Source organism: Mesoplodon densirostris, chromosome 18 (genome assembly GCF_025265405.1).
Source record: "Mesoplodon densirostris isolate mMesDen1 chromosome 18, mMesDen1 primary haplotype, whole genome shotgun sequence".
Lineage (NCBI taxonomy): Eukaryota > Metazoa > Chordata > Mammalia > Artiodactyla > Ziphiidae > Mesoplodon > Mesoplodon densirostris.
The window spans coordinates 56,214,210-56,236,566 of NC_082678.1; the positions used below are offsets into that span (position 1 = coordinate 56,214,210).

The 22,357-nt window shown below is 49.0% G+C and overlaps 1 protein-coding gene and 1 non-coding gene across 5 annotated transcripts in view; one reads left to right on the forward strand and one right to left on the reverse strand.

Annotated features, from left to right (window-relative positions):
- HNF1B (HNF1 homeobox B) overlaps positions 1 to 20,397 on the forward strand; it is a 52,460-nt gene extending 32,063 nt beyond the window's left edge. For 2 of the 4 annotated variants that reach the window (XM_060081150.1, XM_060081152.1), the window contains exons 6-9: positions 4,203 to 4,335; positions 8,016 to 8,210; positions 10,658 to 10,776; positions 20,285 to 20,345. In XM_060081150.1, coding sequence (XP_059937133.1) covers positions 4,203 to 4,335; positions 8,016 to 8,210; positions 10,658 to 10,776; positions 20,285 to 20,305 — 468 coding nt within the window. In that variant the 3' untranslated portion in view covers positions 20,306 to 20,345. Of the gene's footprint in view, positions 1 to 4,202; positions 4,336 to 8,015; positions 8,211 to 10,657; positions 10,777 to 20,284 lie in introns of all 4 variants that reach the window. The other 2 variants (XM_060081151.1, XM_060081153.1) reach the window with 2 other exon arrangements.
- On the reverse strand, positions 15,794 to 15,925 carry LOC132479433 (small nucleolar RNA SNORA72). The gene has a single exon (XR_009530548.1). It is a non-coding gene; the product is annotated as a small nucleolar RNA SNORA72 (small nucleolar RNA).
- Positions 20,398 to 22,357: the final 1,960 nt, after the last annotated feature.

Here is a 22,357-nt window from a genome sequence, read left to right on the forward strand (position 1 = left end):
TAGGGTTGTTGGCGGGACAAAGGTGATAACACGAGAGGCACGGTGTTTGGGTCGGTAAATATTCGATGAATGACAACGTGGTGGTTGTTAGGTGAATGTCAGTATCATTCTCCCTGAATGAAGTTATCTATACCCATAACCACAGCCCAGCCCCAGGTGTCAGTTGAGCAGCCCCGCCCAGTGAGGAACAGACTAGTTGATGTTGAATTTTCGAAGTTCTAATCCTCAAGCAACACAAGTGCAGCAGGGGAGGGCGGCTTCCAAGAGAACACGAGCATGACAACACTAGGAAGGGTAGGACGTGGGAAACTTGGTGCTTCAGGTCATGCTCTGTGTTCACGGGAGGGAGGAGCCGTGGGTTCCTGGCTTCCAAGCTCAAGGCGGAGCCGTATGCCTTCCTTCAAGGTGTCTGACCTAGAGGCGGCGGGGGTGGGGGGGTTGTCGCAGGGAGCCGATGCCATTCTAGACCTTGACGTGTGTGCCGTGTAGGCAACACAGGAATGGTGAGTCACAGGTGACTGAGTCCCCAGCTCCCTGGAGGAAAAAACAAAGTGTAATATCCAAGGGGAGCGCCACGCCTGGCCAACTCTAGTTTGGGGACTTGAGCTGATCACTCCCTGGTAGTGGTCTCTGCAAAAGGAAACGAAAGATGCTCCTATGGGAGCCCTTTCGCCGCCCCCTTGCCCACCTCTCATCCCTTAAGCTTCTTCTTTGGCTGCCTTGTGAGACCCAAATAAGTTAAAGGATTGCCCAGACTTCCCTGGAGGAGGGTGGGGGGGCCTCGCGGGAGAGATCTTGGCTTCCCAGCGGAGGAAACGGGTCTCCTCTCCTATTGCTTGAAGGTCCTTGGGGTTTCCCTGTGAGCCCTCCCGCCCTTCCTCCTAACAAGCAAACTGCCTCACCCAGGCCGGGGCGCTCCAAAGGCAGCCGCAGGAGACGCTTTTTTCTTCCTCTTCTGCTCGGCAGCGCCCTAATGGGCAGTATGTTATTGGATTGATGATTGACCAAGACAGCACACCTCAACGTTAGCAAACACCTGGAAGCTTGTTTGCCGGGACCAGCTTTTCTCTAGTTTCCAACACCGTGGCTCATATGTTATGTCACTATCACTGGATGCCCAAATTCAAGAGTCTGTTTTCGGTTAATATATAACAAGCCCATCACAGATCTTGGTCCAACAAAGACAGGAGTGGAGTATGGTTAAAAATAACGCAGCAAGGGAACTAGTGTGTCCACGTCTTGGGTTCTGTTGTTTATCAGCCATAGGATGGACGTTGCTTAACTTCAGTTTCCTCATCTGGAAAATGGGGGATAACAATGCCTGCATCACCGGGGTGGTGTAAGGATTGCCTGTAACTCTGCTGTTTTGGGGATAAGACCCATCCAGGGAATGACAGTCTCTGTGTGCTGACCTGTGGTAGGATGTGCACTTGAAACCTTCCCACAGGGATTGGTTGTGGAAATAATGGTGATCCATTGGAGCTTTCTTTTGTTCTGTTTGGCCCCCACCCCATGCCCAAATGGCGTGCGTCTACAAAGAGCTGGCCAGGTTTCAGATTGCAGTCTGTGTCTGTTGAACCTTGTGTGTTGGAAAAGCACATCCTGGATACTTTCACAGTATCAAAGCACTAGAGCTTAATAGTGAAAAGCTCAGGCCTGGAGGCAGATCGCCTGCCCTTCATGGCCACTGTACCACTTGGGCACATTTCTTAACTTCTCCAAACTTCCGTCTTCTTGTCTGCAAAGGAGAGTTAATTGTACCAACCTTGTAGATGGTAGGTGTGTAAAGCACAAAGCAAAGGACTGCAAAAGGCCACGTTGATACCATTCAAACTGTCTGGATTATCCTGTGAGGATCATGACCGATATTCTTGGCAGCTCCCTGGCTTCCATCAGTCCTGAAGGCAAATAGAAGATGAGGTTGAATTTTAGAGTGGGAAGGAGCTTGACCAAGGTGCCCCCCAAAATAGTAAGTGGGTGGGATTTAAAGCCCAGCAACACTGGGTTTGAATTCTGGCCTCCTCGCTTGCTAGTCAGGTGACACAGAGCTAATGTCTCAACTCTTCTGAGGCTCACTTTCTTTCTCTTTTTTAAAAAAATTTTTATTGAGATATAGTTGATTTACAATGTTGTGTTTCAGATGTACAGCAAAGTGATTCAGTTATACATATATATAAATATATATATATATATTTTCACATTCTCTTCCATTGTAGGTTATTACAAGACATTGAGAGAGGCTCAGTTTCTTAATCTGTACCATAGAGCAATAATCATCATGCCTTCCCTATGTGTGTCATTACCTATTGAGGACAATCAGTGAAAGCACTTTACAAGCGCTAAAGCCATACACATTTCAAGTGTTTTTATCATTAGCACCCACATTTCTCTTTCACCATTAAAACCAGACATCGAAATGGCAGAGATTACTGTCACTCCATTGACTTCCTCCAAAGGACTGCATTACTCAGGGGAAGTCTGAAGGCAGGTCACTGATTTTTTTTTTTAATGACTCTGACATTTTGAAAAACAAGTCCAGCAAACAAGCTGGTTCTCTCTTGTTTGATGTGGTCAGAATTCCTTCTTGGTCACGTGACCCCTAACTCATGTCTTGATGCTCATTTTAAAAACACAAACAAACCTGTTTGGTTTTTTCTTTCTTTTTCAAATTCACCTTGGAAGCTATGGGGTTGATCAGAAGGGCAGGCAGGAGAGACTGTCTTCCCCCCTGGGTGCTGGTGTGAGACCTATAGTCTAAGGAGCTCTGGGTCACAAGGGAAGGAAGAAGGAAAGGGCGACTCAAACACCTGATGTGTGTATCCCAACCCTGACCCACCTGTCAGCATTCCTGACGCCATCAAGAATGTCTGAGTTATTTCAGAGTGAGGGGGGACTGTCCTTTCCTAGTAATACTTTAAAAAAATATTTTAAAACTATAAATAGTAAGCTACTTTATCGTGAATAAAAGTATGTTGTGTGTGTGTGTGTGTATGTGTGTGTAAAACTGAAAACTCCTTATAATTAATGGGGAAACGTTGGAAGCATTTCTGATAATATAGAATCAAAGTAAGTACATCTGTTACCTCTGTTACTGGTTAATACTACTGGGAAAATTCTAACCAATGCAATATGACATGTAGACATATTAGCACTAGCAAGGAAGAGACCCAATTAGCATTATATGCCTGTGATGCCGTTATATATACACTTGGGAAAATGAAGAAAATCAATAAGGAAAAGACACTATTAGGAATAAATAGAAGGACTCAGAGTGGCCTTGGACAAAAATACACGAAACTCAGTAGGTTTCTCTTACTAATATGTCATTAAAGTATAATGGTGAAACAGAGTAGGGGTACCTGGAGCCAAGCCTCATGTAGTAGCGTTATCATTGCAATAGTAGCTCCTTGCCAAAAAAAAAAAAAATTTTTTTTTAAATGTATAGCAGAGATTTGGGAAAAGTAGAGAAGCCCAATAATGGCTGATCTCCCCCAGAAAAACCTTAGTAATAGTTGTCAGGGAAAAGTCCTCTGTAAAAAGTAAGAGCTTGAATTTTAGAGTCAGACAGACTTGGGTTTGAATACAAGAGTTACCATTTACTAGTTGTCAGATCTCAGGCAATATGCACAACTAGTCTGAGCCTCAGTTTTTTTATCCATGAAATGGGAATGGCAGAAGTATCTGCCTCGTGCCTCTAGTGAGGTTTGTGAGTTAATGCATGAGCAGTGCTTCCTAGAACCTGTACTCAGTGAAAGCTTCCCTGTGCTCCTGCCTGGGCCCTAATCTGCTACTCTAGGGAATCCCAGGGCATTTCTTCAGCTACTATTTTTAGCAATCACATGTCTTTAGCACCAATAATATAGAGGGCATAGAGCAGAACAGAGGATACTTTCAACATGAGCCAGAGACAATCATATAATACACATGGGCTGAGGAGTCTCTAAGGCAAGCTAGTAATTCAAAGGTAGTCAACAAACAGAGGCACATGAGGGAAGGGATTATGGTCAATATTACTTACCACTCCATCCTCTGTACCTATCCCTCACTTGGTGCTTAATAATTATTCCTGAATGAATGAATGAATGAATGAATGGCCCAGTGAATTAGCCATGCCAAGGAATTGCTAAGCCACGTCATTTTGGACACTGCTCTTTGCAACCCTGATTCTGCTCACGCTGCTCTTGTTTTTTTCTCTCCAGCAGATCTCAGTCTCAGGAGGAGGTTTGCCCCCGGTCAGCACCTTGACGAATATCCACAGCCTGTCCCACCACAATCCCCAGCAATCTCAAAACCTCATCATGACACCCCTCTCTGGAGTCATGGCCATTGCACAAAGTAAGCTCTGTTCTTGGTCAGAAAACTTGGGGGCAGGGAGGAGCAGCATGGGAAATGAGTCAACCTGATTTAAAAAAACAAAAAAACAAAAACAGAAGAACTAAAGAAGATCCCCTTAAAACTCACCCAACACTTGTAGGTTTGATTCAGCTCGTTTCGTTCCTTATTTCTCTCCTCAACAAGATTTGGATTGTTTAGCCTAAAATAAGAGAAAATTATGGAACGGAGTTGAATCTTGGTCACAGCTCACCAGCTGTGCATTGTGGGTCAAATCATTGAAGCTTTATGAAGGTCAGTCTCCTCATCTGTAAAATGGGTTACTGAGGCAATCCAATGACCGTGTGTGTAGACACGCCTGTAAATCGATAAAGCATGAGTATGTATAATATTGTAGCTTATACTTTTGACTGGTGTTCATTCCTATCCCTAAGTATGTGATGGATTTTCCAGGAGGTTGGGTTGTGTTGATGTTTCTTTGTGTTGGCCAAGATGGAGCAAGACATGAGGGGCTTCCTTCTTAAAGGGGAATTTTGTGTGGTCGAACGAGACCTCCTTGGCCCACGGTGAAAACATACTGAGAAGGAACTCTGCAGGAAACTTTCACAGCATCTCTGAGCCTTGACAGATTTAAGGAGAAATAGGTTGTGTATGCCCAGGCCTGAAGACAGGGAGAGGGGTCAGGTCCTTCCAGCCCCAGCAGCTTACATCCCACAGAGAGTCTGTCCCCATCCATCACAGACGGGCCATTTCAGGGCACGGAAAGGCTGACACGGCTGTGCCGGTGGATGTCTGTCTCAGAGTAATAATGTTGATGAGTATTCAGCATATTTCAGGCTTACGGTAACAGCTCAGGCCAAGTCTTCCTTGTGACCCAGGGAAGCATCCCTGAGAAGTCTCGGGAAAGATCTAAGGGCAGTACATTGCTTACCTTTCTTTCACCCTGGGGATCGCCTCTCTCCCTAAACCATCTCTCGTCAGGGTAGCAACCCAGATCACTTCTGAAGAGAAGGACTTGTGCTCTCCTTGAGGGCAAAACAGGGCTAGGCCCCTAGGAGACACAGGAGTTTACTGAATGAATCAGTGTGGCTCTCTCTGTCCTCAGCAGCTGGGAGATTGATGCCCTCCCCATTGAGTTCTGTAAAGGGAAGTGGGAAAGGAGAAGCCTTTAGAGAACTCACAAAATTAAGTATTTAAAATTTGCTGCCTTTCCACGGGGCCCTCTCCAGGAATATGGTAACCACGCTAACACCAGGGTTTGAGAAAGAGATAGGATAACTGAAACCAGCTTGCTTACCTTCTAGAAGATTTGAAAAGGCCTACAAATAAGATATCCCACCTATATTTTTACAACCAAAATGATACACAAACTGTCCCACTTACCTTCTCTCTTTACACGTCCAGCTTTGGCTGACACACACAGCTATATATTTTCTTAGGCACTATCTGAATTAAAATTTTCCCTGGAGCTATTACATATTTTTCTGTTTTGTTCCTCCTAATTTTTCTCACCCATACTTCTCTACCTTCTTACAATAATCTTAATCTCCTACTGCAGACAGCCAACACCAGAGTACGTTGACCTTAGAAGGGTGTGTGTGTGTGTGTGTGTGTGTGTGTACGTGTGTGTGTACGTGTGTGTGTGTGTACGTGTACTTGAAGCATGATGAGGGTCACCAGAAAACGTGGCTGAGATGCAGTGGTCCTACCCCATGGAGTATCAGGATGAAGAATCAGTTACGAGTCCAAGCTTGTACTGCTCTCCACATGACAGGCCAATAAACCGAGAGATGAGTTTTGGGGCAAGGAATAGCTGACTCCTGTCCTGTTGAGCACGTGGGCCCTGCCTGGCGACTGCAGAGGCCCAAGGAGAATGTGATAACAGATTACCCAGCAGTGCCAATTCCTCGTTTTCTACTCACCTACTGGACTGGATAACATGCTTCTTAAGCAGGAACCAGTGCCCAGAAAACAGATGGAAAGGCCAAGAGTCACACTCCGCAGGAGCTCGAATGACATCAGTGGCTCTCCATCCTGGAATTGAGGCACATCAGGGTCACAGACTGTGTTGAAAATAAAATTCCTGGGCCTCACCTCTAAAGTGTCTGACTCATTAAGTCATGGGTGAGGCCGAGGAATGTATATTTCTTAAAGTGCTCCCCAGGATGATTCTAAAACACAGGCAGGTTGCAGAAGTATGCCCTCCACTGTCATCCACTCTAGACAGCATAATTTGCTTTTCTGGGCAGAGATTTCCCAAAAAGAGCAGTGGCAACGGGCTCGGGGGGACAACAGCAAATCCATGGGGCTTCCTCGGGTACTGAGACCTTCCGTAGAAGGTAGGAAAGGGAAACAGGAGATCATGGTATCGGGTGAGACACTGCCTGGAGGAGAAGCCGAACCCCTGGGAAATTGGAGATGGCATTATTCTGAGTGCTCAGAGGACCCCACCTCCCCAGTCCCAGCCAGGAGAGCCAGGAGGGGGCTTGTTCCTCTTCCCTTCTGCTCATGGGTCTCACCTTTTAGGTTTCTGATAACAGTATCAGCTGGGTTCTGAGCAGGCAATTGTTGAGGTCTTGGTGCTATGTCCACAGAGGACTGCCTCCTCCTGTGAACCTGCTTATGGAACCCTCTCCATCTCAGGAAAGGCTCTCTGGGTGTCTTTTCCACATTTGCCTAAAAGAGACCTTTCTCTGGGATTCCTTCTTCATCTCATTCCTCCCCCCACTTCCCAGAAAGCAAGGTCAAAGGAACCTTGGCAGTTTCAGGAAAGAGGTTGGGGTGTCTTTCCCCTGATCCTCACATCCCCACTCCCACCCTGCCTCAGGTGCCTTCCCCAGAGTCCCGCCCAGGGAGACGATGGAGGGTGGGTCCCAGGGACCTGATCTTTGCGGTGCCGGCCCCAGTTCTAAAGAGACCTTAGGATACAGACACAGTACAGAGCCATGGAGGCCCTCGTCCTTCCAGAACAGAAAGCAACACCTACTGTAACTGCCAACCTTCAACTTACTACTTCCTCCTTCCAATACCTGGTCCTTTTGAGGCCACCAGCCCTGTGCTGCCAGATAAGATATACCCGCTTCACAGACTGATTGAGTTGCAGTGTTTTATCCCCTCTCTGTTACAGTCAAGAGAAAGAGCATCGGACCTCTTTCGGGTTTTGCACAGCCCGCTAAATGAGGGGCTTCAGGCTCCATACCTCCAGGACTGTGGAGGGGGGTTTGCTTTTTATCCAGATGTGGGTCCCTGCACACTCCTGCCCCCTGCTGGACAGACATCTCTGGGCAGTAATCTGCACCTTAGTGTGGACGCCTTGAACTCTGCTCCGGCAGAGCCAGGCATGGACGGAGCAGGCAAGCATAGTTCCCTGCAACTTCAAGGGAGCCAAGTGTGGGAGGTCACAGGACAGCTCTGGGAGACTCTCGGGTCTCCGTCAGATCGGTTGAAAGCCCATTTGCATCCGCAACTCGCTGTGGAATTTGAGCGAGTCAACTTCATCTCTCTAAGCCTCAGTTTTTGGGTCTATACGATGGGTCTATAAAATTGCTTTCTGTGCAGTCTCTTACGTAACAGGCTCAGCCCAGTGCCTGGCAAATAGCAGGGCCTCCGCTGATGACCATTCACATCTGTTCACCTGTCCTCCTCCCTGAAGCCATCTCTAATCTTCCCTCTTGTTCCCACAGGCCTCAACTCCTCCCAAGCTCAGAGCGTCCCTGTCATCAACAGTGTGGCCGGCAGCCTGGCAGCCCTGCAGCCCGTCCAGTTCTCCCAGCAGCTGCACAGCTCTCACCAGCAGCCCCTCATGCAGCAGAGTCCGGGCAGCCACATGGCCCAGCAGCCCTTCATGGCCGCTGTGACGCAGCTGCAGAACTCACACAGTAAGGACACGGGCAAGTCGGGGAGGGAGCCCAGAGGGACCTCAAGCAGCCAAGCTCTTCCCTCTGTGGGTCTGAAGTTTCTTGGAAGCTTATTGGTCCGGTCACGTTTCCCTACCTGTGATCAACAAAGCCAATATCTCAAGCATAACTCGTATGCAGGGCTGTGCCTTTTCTGGTCCTCTTCTCTACCCCCAGGATTCCTGGGGGAAGATTTGATGAAGGCAATTAAGGCCTGTATGGAAAGGGGAGCTGGAGATAGAGAGTAAGGGTAGCTTAGATGTGGAACGAACTCATGCCCCCTTTCCCACCCTGGCCCCCGTGGAAGAGACCCCCAATCAAGCACAGCCCCTTTTCCCAACAAGCCTCAACTTAGCCTTTTCAGTTCAAAATTCCAGGCAGCTGTTACCAAAGGATCAGACTTGGCATATAATTTGCCTCCTATTCGCCTTCTCTGAAAGTGAAAAATCTTCCAGAGTCCCCACACCCTCCAGTTTCCACACCCCAAACATCTCCAATCAAGAACCATGAACATGAGCAGAAAATACCGCCTACACATCATCCTGCACAAGGAATATTAGAGTTTCTGCCCACCACACAGAGGCTGCTTCCCGCCTCCAATTTCTACACCTACCCCAAGTCTACCTTTCAACCATTTAGTTCCCACCCACCCCCATCCCCCGTGTCTCTCCCCCTACCCCGTCCTGAGCCCCAGACCCCCAGTCCTCTGGCCACGTCAGCCTATAGTCCCTGGCCTCTGAGTCTGGGGAGAAATCATGGAAAGGGTGGCTTCCCTGCTTCAAGCACAGTTCCCACAGGGACACCAGGGACGTCTGTGGAATACAGTGATAGCCTTAGGGTCAGACAGACCTAGCTGTGTGATTAAATCCTGGCTCTGAGCCTTACCAGCTAGGGAGCCATTGTTAAGTTCCCTAGCTACTCTCAGCTTCAGTTTCATCCTCGTAAAATGGAAAATGGAAATAGTGTGCACGTAGAGTGATTACGGAAATGAAACAAAAATAGGTGTGAACTGTGTTTGGTAAGCGTTAAGAGTTGTAAAAATGCAAGTGATTATTTACTAAGGGACTCTTTAATAGAAGGAGGCAGGGATGGGAAAGAGGATTTCAGTTTCTCCTCCAGCTGCCTCAGGCAGAGCTGTGGGTCTGAGGGAGACCAGCCAAGTTCAGGGTTCTTCTATGCTCGGGGCTCTATCCCCAGGCCTGCGGAGCTGGTTTCTAAGTACCATCTCACATTCCAATCACATTTTCGAGGCTTTAAAAAAATCTGCCACAGCCTGCAGCAGAGTCTGGGACCACAGGTGTACCACGGCCCTTCCGCCCAGGGCCAATATGCTCCCCACTTGGCCCCGCCCCTCACCTGGGCAGGATTCCTCAGTGGCGAGGCCCAGGCATGACAGTCAGAGAGTGGTCACCAGTGACCTGTGGACTGCCATGGCCCAGCTGGCCTGGCTGGCTCTGAAGAGATAGCTCATGGGGCCCCAGACCAGGAAATAACCAGCCTCCCTCCAAGGGAAAGGCAGGCTGAGGCGGCGGGCTGTGACCTTCACCCCCGTTCCCAAGTGGAGGACTCCTTGGTAGAACAAGCTGGTCCCTCCCTCAAGGCCAAACGTCCACATGCGTTCCGGGTTGGTCATGTGACCTGGAATTTACATGACTCTTATGGATGAACTAGCATGAGTCAAAGGTTCCAGACTTGGTGGACACATGCTAGAAGAACAAAAAGTGGGCCACATGCTCCTGGAGGTTTTATTGGAATCTAGTCTCCTTTTGTCCATCAGCCTTCATATTTGTGTGATGTCATAAGGCATTTTAGTGCAAACTGGAACAGCCCAGAATTATACAAGTAATGACATCCATGTCCGTTTACAATTATTAATTAAGCTACAGTTGCTAGCACGAGACCTGGTACTTGAGTCATGGCAGAAACAGTAGGCAAACAGGCCAGCTCCTTCATTTTGCCAGCTACTTAGAACTTTTTTTTGCCTTAAGTTCTCAGATGCACCACATATGCCTAAGGATCACTTGTTGATGCCCAGGAGTCTAATACTTTGTTGAAAGTCAGGGGGAAAGAAGTGCTCCCATCCCAGAAGTGCCATCCACCACTGCATACCAGGCACTGTGCAAAGCTATTGATCTATTTGGTATGAAGTGCTTTAAACACAAACTCTTCTAATCCTATATCATTCCCATTTTAGAGGTGAGGAAACTGAGGCTAACTGAGTTGATTAAGGAGCCAGGATTTAAACACATGGCCGTTCTTTTTATCACATCGCACTGCCTTGCCAGACAGAACCACCACCACCACCACCTTCCTTTTATCTGCCTGGGGAAGCAGGAGCAGTGGTGTGGGACGGAGGTGGCGGGGGTCTGTAGCTATGCTCACGCCTGTGTGATCTACACCTTGATTTTGTCTTCACTTTGTCTCTCTAGTGTATGCACACAAGCAGGAACCCCCCCAGTATTCCCACACCTCCCGGTTTCCATCTGCAATGGTGGTCACAGATACCAGCAGCATCAGTACGCTCACCAACATGTCTTCCAGTAAACAGGTAATGCCGGCAAGAAGATGCAGGGGGAGGGGAGGGATGACTATGGCTACTCATGTGCAGAGGGTGCGGTAAGTGTGGACTCAGCCACAAGCGTGAGCCTTCTGAGGCTCCCCTGGTACTTGCTAAAGGAATCCCTGAGGTCACAGGGCAAAGAAGATGGGCCACAGCCTGAAGGGCAGGGACTTATTGCTCCGCCCAGTACTGAAGTTTGATCAGTTGCTAGAGACTGGATTACACAGAGCCTATAGGCACTGAGATTGAGTATCTCCAATGCATTGATCAGTGAGCCACGGAAAAGGTATTTCCAAGGAGGGCTCAGAAAGTCAGACCCCCTGCGGGGTTCCATGCTTTGCAAGAAGGATCCCTGAGGATTTCCCACCAATAGAGAAAGTGAACAGTGAGTCCTCAGGCTGATTCACCCAGTCCAGGGCCCATGTTCGACCCCCAGCGCTGTAAGCTCTAGAGAATGATGCAATTCTGCCAACCCATGGGGACTCCCCAGTAGACCGCCTGGCCTTGCCAGGGACCTGCATTTACTTGGTGTTTTACAGAGAAACTTAGAATCAACTTCCTGGTGCATTGAAAGTGGGGAATCCAGAGGCTTAGTCACCATGTCAGTTGATGACGAATGCCCACCTCCACATAGCGGGGATGGAGAGTAAAGATCACCCATGGTGAGGCTGTAGCTTGGACAGCTGGACTGGAATGAGATGCCAAGAGTTAGAAAACAGGACAAGATGTCTGAACACAGGTCACAATTCCAGAGTAACACAATAGGACCTTTTAGTAGCTGGGGTCTGGGCAGTGTGGGAACTGTTTGGCCTTTATTGATCGCTAGATAAGTAGGCGACAACCTTGAACTTCGTGTCAGATGCTCTCGGCAGGGTTTGGTCCTGTTGATGGTCTTTTTTTCCCTCAAATCCCACCTCATCCAGCGCCATGTGTTTCTGAGCAAGTTCTTTCACGGGCTCAGCCTTCTCTGTCCTTCCTTTGCCCCCATCTCCTCCTGGTCCTCCGGCATCAAACAGGTGGGTTCAATTCCTGGCTTTGCCACTTGCTTGGTGACCTTGACCTCTGTGAGCCTTCACTTTCTTCATCTCTAAAACAAATCATAACATCTGCTTGTTCTGAGGATTTGATGATGTCATGTAGATTAAGCGCCTGGCACATCTTGGATGCCGAAACACATACAACTTAGGCATCCAGGCTCTGGAACTGGGGGTGTTGGGGAGGGAGAGGTGTGTGGGACCTGCTTTGCTACTCTTCTCTCACCCATTGGAAGATGAAAGGACAGCCCCCCTCGCCCTGCCCTTCCACTCCCATGTGATTTCCCACTCTCTGTAGCGAGCCGGGAAAACATTTATCTGTGCTCACAAATCTCAATCAGGGGGGCAGCCAGGCGCAGCAGCCCTGCTTGGGAATACCTTCCCCTTTGAAAGGTTTATCAATCCATCTGCCGCTTGGTCAGCCCTAGATGGGGCTGTGATTAATGATTCCTGTCTTTCCCAAGTTGACTTTGATGCTTGCTTGTTGAAACAAGTCCTCTGAATTCAGGAAATGGTCTCTTAATCAAAATGCTTCGAGATGCTCTCTGAGACGCTGCACCGGCCCCCAGCCGGCTTCTCCCCTCTACCGGACAGAGTGGCCAGCCGACCTTGAAGCCGCACGGACGGCCCTCTAGAACTACTGTGAAGTTGTTTCCGAGTCCCCGGATATTTCAGGAGTCTATGATGGACTCACTTCTAGGCTGATGATAACATTTAGTAAGGATAAAACTTCATATAGCACTTTACAGTTTACATGGATACTTCTCATGAGCATTATCTCACCATTTTCTTTTTTACCAAAACCTCCTAAGAAGTACAAAGAAATGAACCGAGGCTCAGAGATGCAGGGTCACCTGCCCAAAGTCACATAGATGATATTCTGGAGCCAAACTTCCGGACTTTGGTCTTTGATTCTAAATCCTGGACTCTTTCCACTTAAACAATACTTGTCTTCCAATACCCATCTTTAAAACACCCGTGGTGGGCTTCCCTGGTGGCGCAGTGGTTGAGAGTCTGCCTGCCGATGCAGGGGACACGGGTTCGTGCCCCTGGTCTGGGAGGAGCCCACATGCCGCGGAGCGGCTGGGCCCGTGAGCCGTGGCCGCTGAGCCTGCGCGTCCGGAGCCTGTGCTCCGCAACGGGAGAGGCCACAACAGTGAGAGGCCCGCGTACCGCGAAACAAAAAAAAAAACAAAAAAAAACACCCGTGGTAATCGCTGCTCTTGTGGTCTTTAACGGTCAGGAACAAGAGTAAAAATTAAGCCCACATACTGTATTCCAGTCAGGAAACTTTCTTCCTACAAACTACAGGAGAAGAGGAAATAGGAAAGACAGAATGAAGTAAAAAGAGGGTAAAGATGCCGTCTCCTGGCAGCAGAAGGAGCCCAAGGTGAAGAAAAGTTGTACAAACTCTGTTCCAAAGGCGAAGAGTCAGAAGTGAGTTCTGGAAGAGAATTGGTGGCAATTCTGCTTTTTTGTTGTTTTAATGTAGTATTTTCCAAAAAGAGTCTCAAGGCTATTGCTAGGAATCAGGGGCCCATGGCATGAGGAGAAGATTCCATGGTCGAATTGGTTGGGGAAACAGCTGGGCTAAACAGAAATCCCACAGGGCAGGGCATCTCAGAATCTTTCCTGTGCTGATGTGGGCAGTGAATAGAGATCCATGCCAGGCAATGCTGCTTTAGAGGCATCGTAGAATGCTAGGAAAAACCAACATGCTTGAGCCAATCCCAGCTCCTTCACCCCTGCTACACGACCTTGGGCAGTTAATTCGTGGTTGTGAGACTAAGTTTCTTCATCTCTAAAGGGGAAAATCCCACCTCCCTCTTACAGAATATTCGAAGTGCCTGAAGACCATGCGTAGTACAGAGTCACGTGCTCGAAGTGATAGCTTCCTCCCTGTTCCTACCCCTTTCTGTCTGTGATCCTTTAGGAGACACCTTCCATTAGCTCCTTCAATATTTAACTCACTGCTTGGTCTGCCTGTGATCAAAGGAGGTTCTGACAATAACATTTCTCAGGGTTAGGACCGTCTCTCAAGCGCATCCTGTCTCTTGGGCCCAGGCTCCAGATCCCTGCTTCCCGTTCTCCTGCTGGCACAAGGATGCCCTCTCACCCATCTCCCAGGAGAAAAGCAAATAGTTCAGGGCCTCTCAAAGCACCCAAGCCCTTTGTGTGTAGCCAAATGCCTGGGCTTTAGTAGATGTTCAGTAAATGTGAATGAATGAATGAATGAATGAATGAGTGAATTCAGATCTAGCATTTTTTGACTGCCTCCCATTTGCCACACAGCACTCCAGATGCTTGTCCATCTTAATTTCCTGGCTAATCCTCCCACCCATCCTGCGAGGTAGAAATTTGTATGCCTGATTTATAGAGCAAAAACCTGAATTTCAAAGATGGGGAAGAATCTGCCCAAACTCACATGATGGTAAATCTGGAGTTGGAGTTCCAGACTTTGGTTCTTCTCACTCCACATCCATTAAACAACATTCACCTTCTAAGATCCATTTTTTTAACATTCATTTATTTATTTATTTATTTTTGGCTGTGCCATGCCACACGGCATGCGGGGATCTTCCCCAACCAGGGATCGAACCCGTGCCCCCTGTGTTGGGAGCATGGAGTCTTAACCACTGGACCGCTAGGGAAGTCCTAAGATCCATTTTTAAAGTACTCATAGAAATGACCCAAGGTTATGCCAGTATAAGGCTAAAGCCAGCATTTGACCTTGAATCTGTCTGATCCCAGTATTTTCCATTGTCAAGACAGACATGCCCCAGGGCCTCGTGGTTCATGTTTCGGGAACCTCAGGCTGGAACTTTCTTGCTGGGAATCCTTGGCAGCTACTGCCCTCCGTCCTTTCCAGAGCTTATGCCCCATCCCCCACTTCTCAACCCTTGGTGCTGGCGAGTTACCACCTAAGTGGGTCTCTGCCTGAGCCTCCTGCAAAACGCCAGCCTGCCAGCCTGGAAACCAGACCACAGCAAGCACCAACCTTGGCTAGAACAAGTGTGGGCAGGCTGTGAGCCCACTCCTATTTCCACAACTTCTCTACCCACCGCTCCACTTCCTAGTTTACATAGAGAGAGGTCAGGAGAGGACCCCCGGAGCAGTCACCTGTCAGGGGTGCTGACGAGAGGAGGTGGGCAGCCTCATCGTCATAAACGCCCTGCAGCTGCTCCCCACCCTCCCGACCTTCCCCACTGGCAGTGTGGGCTGATGTAGAGCTGACGTGGGCGCGAGGCAGACCCGGGCTCAAGATTCTACCATTGTCTACCTGTGTGACCAAAGGGAAAAGTCTAGCGTCTCTGAACTTCAGTTTCCTCACCTTTAACATGAAGATAACAATTCCTCCTTCGTGAGATCATTGAAAGGACAAAACGCAATAAAACTTGTAAAACACTCAGCTCGGCGCTTGGCTGGAAACACCCAGTCCGTGGCAGTTGGGTCAATCCTGGCTTTCCGTGATGGTAACCTTGAGTGTCTCTCGAGCTTAGGAAGGAGGATTTTAAATGGCAAAGGGCATTTATTTCCCCCTGGTGTCCCACTCAAAATAAAAGGCAGTAATCTTTTTTTTTTTAATTTTACAATTCATTTAATGGCAACGGGTAATCATCAAATTAGCAATGGTTATCTTCAAAAGTTATTACACTGGGGCTTCCCCGGTGGCGCAGTGGTTAAGAGTCCGCCTGCCGATGCAGCGGACACGGGTTCGTGCCCCGGTCCGGGAAGATCCCACATGCTGCGGAGCGGCTGGGCCCGTGAGCCATGGCCGCTGAGCCTGCGCGTCCGGAGTCTGTGCTCCGCAACGGGAGAGGCCACAGCAGTGAGAGGCCCGCGTACCGCAAAAAAAAAAAATTAAAAAAAAAAAGTTATTACACTAGCTGTGCTACCATTTCTCAAGGTTGATCGGATACCTAGAGTCACAGACATTTCCCACGTAAGATTCATCACATAAATCAGACTTGGTTTATCACCAGCATTTATAAAACCAGACCTAGGAAAAGAACTAGGTCTCGGGACACATGCATGGTCTTAATATAGCGAATGTTTAGCCTGCCCTGATGATTACAAAATCAGAACAGCGAGAATATTCGCAGAAAAGGCAGTAATCTTACGTAGTGGGTAAGAGCACAGAATTTTCTGTTCTGAGACCCTGGGCACGTCACTTAAAACCTCTGTAAGCCTCAGTTCCGTCATCTACAAAACTGGAAGTATAATCTTTACTTGTAATTAATAGAGCTATAATTAATCTAACTTAATCTGTACTCACTGTTTCCACTTCCTCACCCCCAATTCTCTTTTCTTTCTTTTTTTTAAATTGAGGTATAGTTGGCTTACAATGTTCTATAAGTTTCAACATATTGATTCACAATTTTTAAAGGTTATACTCCATTTATAGTTACTATAAAATAATGGCTGTATTCCAATATCTGTGCTGTACAACAGATCCTTGTGGCTTATTTATTTTATTCATAGTAGTTTGTACCTCTTAATCTCCTTTCTTTTTCCACCCACCTTCCCTCTCCCCACTGGTAACCACTGGTCTGTTCTCTACAATCTGTGAATCTGTTACTTTTTAAATTATATTCACTCATTTGTTGTATTTTTTAGATTCCACATATAAGTGATATCATACAGTATTTGTCTTTCGCTGTCTGACTTCTTTCACTAAGCATAATACCCTCCAAATCCATCCATGTTGCTGCAAATGGTGAAATTTCATTCTTTTTGATGGCTGAGGAGTACTCCATTGTATATATACCCCCCCCCCATTGTATGTATACCTCTCTTGAGAACATTCCAGTCTGGCTTTTGTCCCCACGTTCCTGAAACCCCTCTTGGCCAGCTCACTAATACCTCCTTGTCACCAAATCCAGTGGTTATCTCTCAAGCTCTATCTTTGACACAGCCAATCACGCCCTCCTTTTTTCACTTGGATTTTAGGCCATTACCCATTCCTGGTTCTCCTCCTATGGCACTGGCCACTCCTCCTTTCCTTGGCTGGCAACTCGTCTTTGCGACATTTACTGTCAAAGGGCCCTGGGACTCATTCTTTGGCCTCTTCTCTTCCATGTTTGTCCCTGGGCGATCTCCAGTCCCAGGGCTTTCGATCAAGTGTACACAAAGATGGATCCTATCATTCTGTCTCCAGTACAGACCTCTCCGCTGAGGGTCCATTCACAAACCTGATGCATCTTTGGCACATACAGATGCATACCTAACATACCTGACAAGCCTCTCAAAGTGAACCTGCCTAAAATAGCAGCTCTTCATTTTGTCCCAATTCCTCCTGACCCAAATTGCTTCCTCCTTGGGCTTCTCCATTTCCAAACATGATACCAGTTGTTCCAGTGAGATTCCTGAGGGTACCCTTGATCATTTCATACCCCACATCCCATATCCAGTCCATCAATAAGTTCTGCTAGGGGTCCTTCAAAATGCATCCTCAGTCTGACCGCTTCTCACCACCCCATCAGTCTTCCGCTCCTGCAGCGGCCCCTAACTTTCCACTTCCAGTCTTGTCCCAGAGGGGTGGGTGTGCTTTGTTCACCACACAGCAGCCAGAGTGATCTCTGGAAAAGGGAAATCCATCATGTCGCTCCCCTGTCAAAACGCTCCACTAGCTTCCCGTTGTAACCAGACTGAAACAGGGACCTCCAAGGCCCTATGTGGTCAGACCATGGCCCTTTCTCCCTCTGTCACTCAGCTTCAGCTGAACAAGAGCTGAAGCAATCCCACCACAGGACTTCTGCTTCTGCGGTATCTTCTGACTGGAATATTCTTGGTTTTTTCGTTTGTTTTTTTTTTTGCGGTACGCGGGCCTCTCACTGTTGTGGCCTCTCCCGTTGCGGAGCACAGGCTCCGGATGCGCAGGCTCAGCGGCCATGGCTCACGGGCCCAGCCACTCTGTGGCATGTGGGATCTTCCCGGACCAGGGCACGAACCCGTGTCCCCTGCATCGGCAGGCGGACTCTCAACCACTGCGCCACCAGGGAAGCCCTGGAATATTCTTTAATGCATATCTTTACCTGCGTTCATTTCATTCAGTTCAAACATCACCACCTCAAAGAGTGGGGGGACCACCTTCCGATCCCCCTCCCTAATTTATTGCCTCTTCCCTCCAGTCACTGAAACCTCTTACCATGCTTATTTTTCTGGAGTGTTCATCTCCTCCTAAACTTTTATGTTATGCATTTTGTTTTACTCATTCATTGTTCAAAACCCTCACTAGAATGTAATCTCAGTGGGGATGGGGACAGGGTCTTGTTCACAACTGCACACACACCCAGTGCCTAAAACAGGGCTAAGCATATGGAAGGACCTCCAAACCATGCGAAATGAATGAATTACCTGCCTCAGAGGCTTGACGTGAGCATTCAGTGCCATGATGCGTGTCAAGCCCTTACTTAGCGGTGCAGCCCGGCACACAGTAGGACCTCAATAAACGTCAGCTCTTCCCCATTACGGATCAAATCTTCTTAGGGTGAGGACGTCCTTAACAATCCCCCAGCCGCTACACCCTCCAGACGAGGGCTCTGTAGTCACTCAGAGGTCCTCGGGCAAGGCCCCCGTGCCGCTGGGTGAGCCAGGCCTCCGTTCTGAGGGAGCACAGTGCACCCCTTATCAGATGTTTGTGTTTAGACTCTGAAGGGGGCAAATAACCCTAGTTCCTTTGACAACATTTAGGGCTCTGCCACCATTTTATTATGTGAGCAAACATTTGATAGCTGGAAAGCCCATCCCTAATGACAGGTCATAGAATCTTGCTGGCGTCTCCTTATCTGCTCTTGGTGTTTGCTCTTCTATTGAAACCTGCAAGGTCACAAGCCATTTTCTCTCTCCTCCACCTGAAATCTGAAAATTGGAAAAAGGCTGATAGTGGGAAGTAAAGAAACTCGAGAGTGGGGGTGGGTGGGGGAAGGAAGAGGAGGCAAAGGGTATCAGAGGACCCTGACCAGGGCCTCAAGAATGAAGAGGGGCCAGCAAGCTGTCCCCTCCTGTGGACGCACAGCTCAGTCCTGCTCCGAGGAGCACCGGAGGGGGCACCCCGGGCAGCCCAGTGTTACCACGGACAGTTACACCAAGCACCGTGCGGAGTACTGCACACAGAGCAGCCCCTCTGATCCCCCAACGACCTTCATCTTATAGGTGGAGAAACCGAGGCTCAGAGAAAGCAGCTTGACCAAGAAGAAAGCTAGTAGAAGGCTCCTAACCTCAGCGTGATAGAAAGAACGCGGGCTGGGAGGTCTCCCAGAACTGGTTTGAATCCCCACACTCTCCTAGGTCTGAAACCTTGGACAATCCACGGACTTTCTTTGACTTTGTTTTCCTCACCTGTAAAATGGACATAATGGCAGCCTCATACAAGGCTATGGCTGGGAGCACTGATTAATGAGATAACAGTGGGATAATAGGCCTTTAATTGTAGTGGTAGGTGTGCGTGCGTGTGCGCACGCACGCGTGTGTGTTGGGTGAGGTCTTGAGAAAATAAGCCACGAAGCAGAAGGGCAGAACCTTCCCCTGAGATGACAGCAAAGGGGAAAGAGAAGGAGGAGACGGAGAGAGGAGAAAAGGGACTCCCTGGGAGGCAAGGCCGGGCAATGGTGTTCCAAGACAGTTGAGACGAGCAAGGCCCAGGGCTCTGGGAGCAGAGGCTGCCTTGGATGGGGGTCTGGCTCCTCTCAAAGGCTCCTCCATGCTGAGTAGGTCTCCTGCCCCGACCCACCGGGAAGCCTGGCATCAGAGGCCTTCAGCCCTTGGATCCGGATCCTCTGAGCTCTTGTCCTGACAGTAACAAATGTTGTAGAAAGCACTTTGCCATTCCCCATGCTTCTTCCCTGATGGACCGTTTGTGAGTACGTGGTGATTTTCTCCTGCACTTTATGGCCTTGTGGCTCAAAATATATCCGCAGCATCCGCCCAAGCTGGGAGCTGATTAGAAATGCAGGTTCTTAGGCCTACCCCAGGCCCACTGAATCAGAATCTATCAGTACATTTTAACAGGATCTCTGCTACTCACGGGTCCATTACAGTTTGGGAAGGGGTCTAGGGGAACCCCTGCTCTTAGAGGACTTAGGAAGAGACCCTTATTTCCACCAGAAGCAAGAGCTCCCCATCCGGCTGCCATTGCCACCAAACCGAGCAGTTTATTTATAAACTCACAGGAAGAGGAGCCCAACTTCAGGATAAAGGTCGGCGAGTTATGACTATTTCAAGGTCGGCGGCAATTCACTTCTCTCTTCTGAAGTAGCCAGGGAAGCCGGCACTTAGATCTTCCTAAAGGGAGCGTGTTTCAGGACCAGCCCTGCAGGGCTCAGCAGGCACGGGGTCCCCAGGCCTCCAGCCTCAACTCTTTGCTGACTGAGCTGGGTCTCAGGTCCCCCAGAGAAGCCAGACTAATGGCCCAGGTCCCGGCAGATGTACACAGCTGAGCTGTCTCTCCTCTCTCTCTGCAGTGTCCTCTCCAAGCCTGGTGATGCCCACACATCACTTACTTTGTGCACAGCAACAAGGACCCTATTTTCCACACCATCACCCTCCAGGCAGCTGTCTCGGAAAAGCGCAGTGACCTGACAAGCAGCACCTGCGAGAGGTCCCTGCTCACCTGACGTCCTGCCAGCGCCTCGGACAATCCGCTCTGAGAGGCGCGGCCTGGAGCCCAGCTTCCCTTCTATGCAGTATTGTCAGTCACGATGCCTCTCCCAAGACGTCAAGCTCCCCCATCTGGTCTGTCCTATAGGCGGGAGATGAGAAACCGAGGAAGAGGAAGAGAGAAAGCCGGAGCGTCTACATTATGCTCCTTCATCGAACAAACTGATGTGAAAACTTGAATCTGTTACTGAAACGAGGCGAGGAGGACACGTGCTATTGAACTGAGCCAAACACACTGTAAATATCAGCCACCTCCCTCCCCCACCCCCCATCCCGGCTGATCTGGAGATTTCTTTTAAAGAAGTAAATTTGTCCAATGGGTGTAAACTATAAACTACTGTAATTAAGTGCAATTTCCCCTCTACTTTCTCTCCCCTCTGCCGTGTATATAATACTAAAGTGTCTATCAGTTTTCTTCGTAAAGGTCAGAGTTGAATTTTCAAAGTGATTTGCCCCCTCTGTCTTCCCCTACGGAGAAATATCTAAGGTGGAAGTGAAGCCCCTGCCCCCTTCCTCGGGCCCGGGCACACACAGGAACTGTGTATTTTGGACTGTCTCCTAGCTCACTCCAATCTCCTGACGTTAAGACACACCTCTGGATCCCTGGAAGGGCTGAACATAGTGTCAGAGTAATGTCCTCGCTTCCGGTGGGGTTGGGGGCTCAGCCAGTACCTCCCCAGGAAACCCCAAGACAGGGACACTGGCTGTTTGATAGCACAAGGAAAAGTTGCCCTTTCCGAAAACCTCCCATTAAAACAGTTTATTTTGTCACTGCCCAGAGTCTCATATTTCTGTCTGTCTCTGACTCTTCCCCTGCCACGGTTCCTCCAAGAACCCCCGGCCCCTGGTCTCCTTGGAATTTTCCACTTAACTCCACCAGGCTCGCTGCTGCATGCCCCAGTGTCTTCAGGCCGGCTTTACCGCTAAGGTAAGAAAAGTCTGTTCCCCCAGTCAGACTCCAATACCTTTGTCTTTCTGCGACTCACAGAAGTAGACATGGAGCCAACTCTTGGTGACTGTTGGTCACAGGAACAGAGAAAAAGTAGGAAAAGTGGAATCCCCGTGGGTAACATTTTCAACCTCCCTTCTTTTTTTTTTTTTTTTTTTTTTTTGCGGTACGCGGGCCTCTCACCGCTGTGGCCTCTCCCGCTGCAGAGCACAGGCTCCGGACACACAAGCTCAGCGGCCATGGCCCACGGGCCCAGCTGACCCGCGGCACGCGGGATCCTCCCGGACCGGGGCACAAACCCGTGTCCCCTGCATCGGCAGGCAGACTCTCAACCACTGCGCCACCAGGGAAGCCCTCAATCTCCTTTTAAGCGTTAACTTCCAGCTCTCTTCCCTTCCGTAGGGCTGTTAGTCAGGAGAATGGCTCTTCCTTCCCAGGCAGGAAGGTGAAAAGCCAAAAGGTGAAAAGCCAGAGGCCTGAACACTCTGCCAGCAGGGACTTTGCCACAGATGATCCAGTGTTGACTCCAGGAAGAAGGAGGCTGGACCCGTCCTCTTTGCCGTCTCCTCTTACGTGCAGCGTAGACCTACCAGCATGTGGTTTCTGGCTTCTAGACAGAGCAGTTCCCAAGCTGGGTGTAAGCAGGGGCATCATGCCAACGAGGCCCCAAGCAACAGGTTTTTCAAAATCCCAGTGTACTGGAAGATGCAATTCTTAGTGAGCCGGGCAAATGTACTGAGTGCCCAGGGCAGGGATGGGTAGGTTTGGAAACGCTGACCTCCTTTGGCTCCTGGCTCCCCCAGACAATGTAATTTGGGCTAAAGTGGTCAAGAGAAAATTCATGATTGGGTTGAAAAGGACTGGGGCCAAGGCCGAGCACCCTGTGTCAAGAGAGGCCAAGATTGCTGTCTCTGGTTGAGATGTCCTA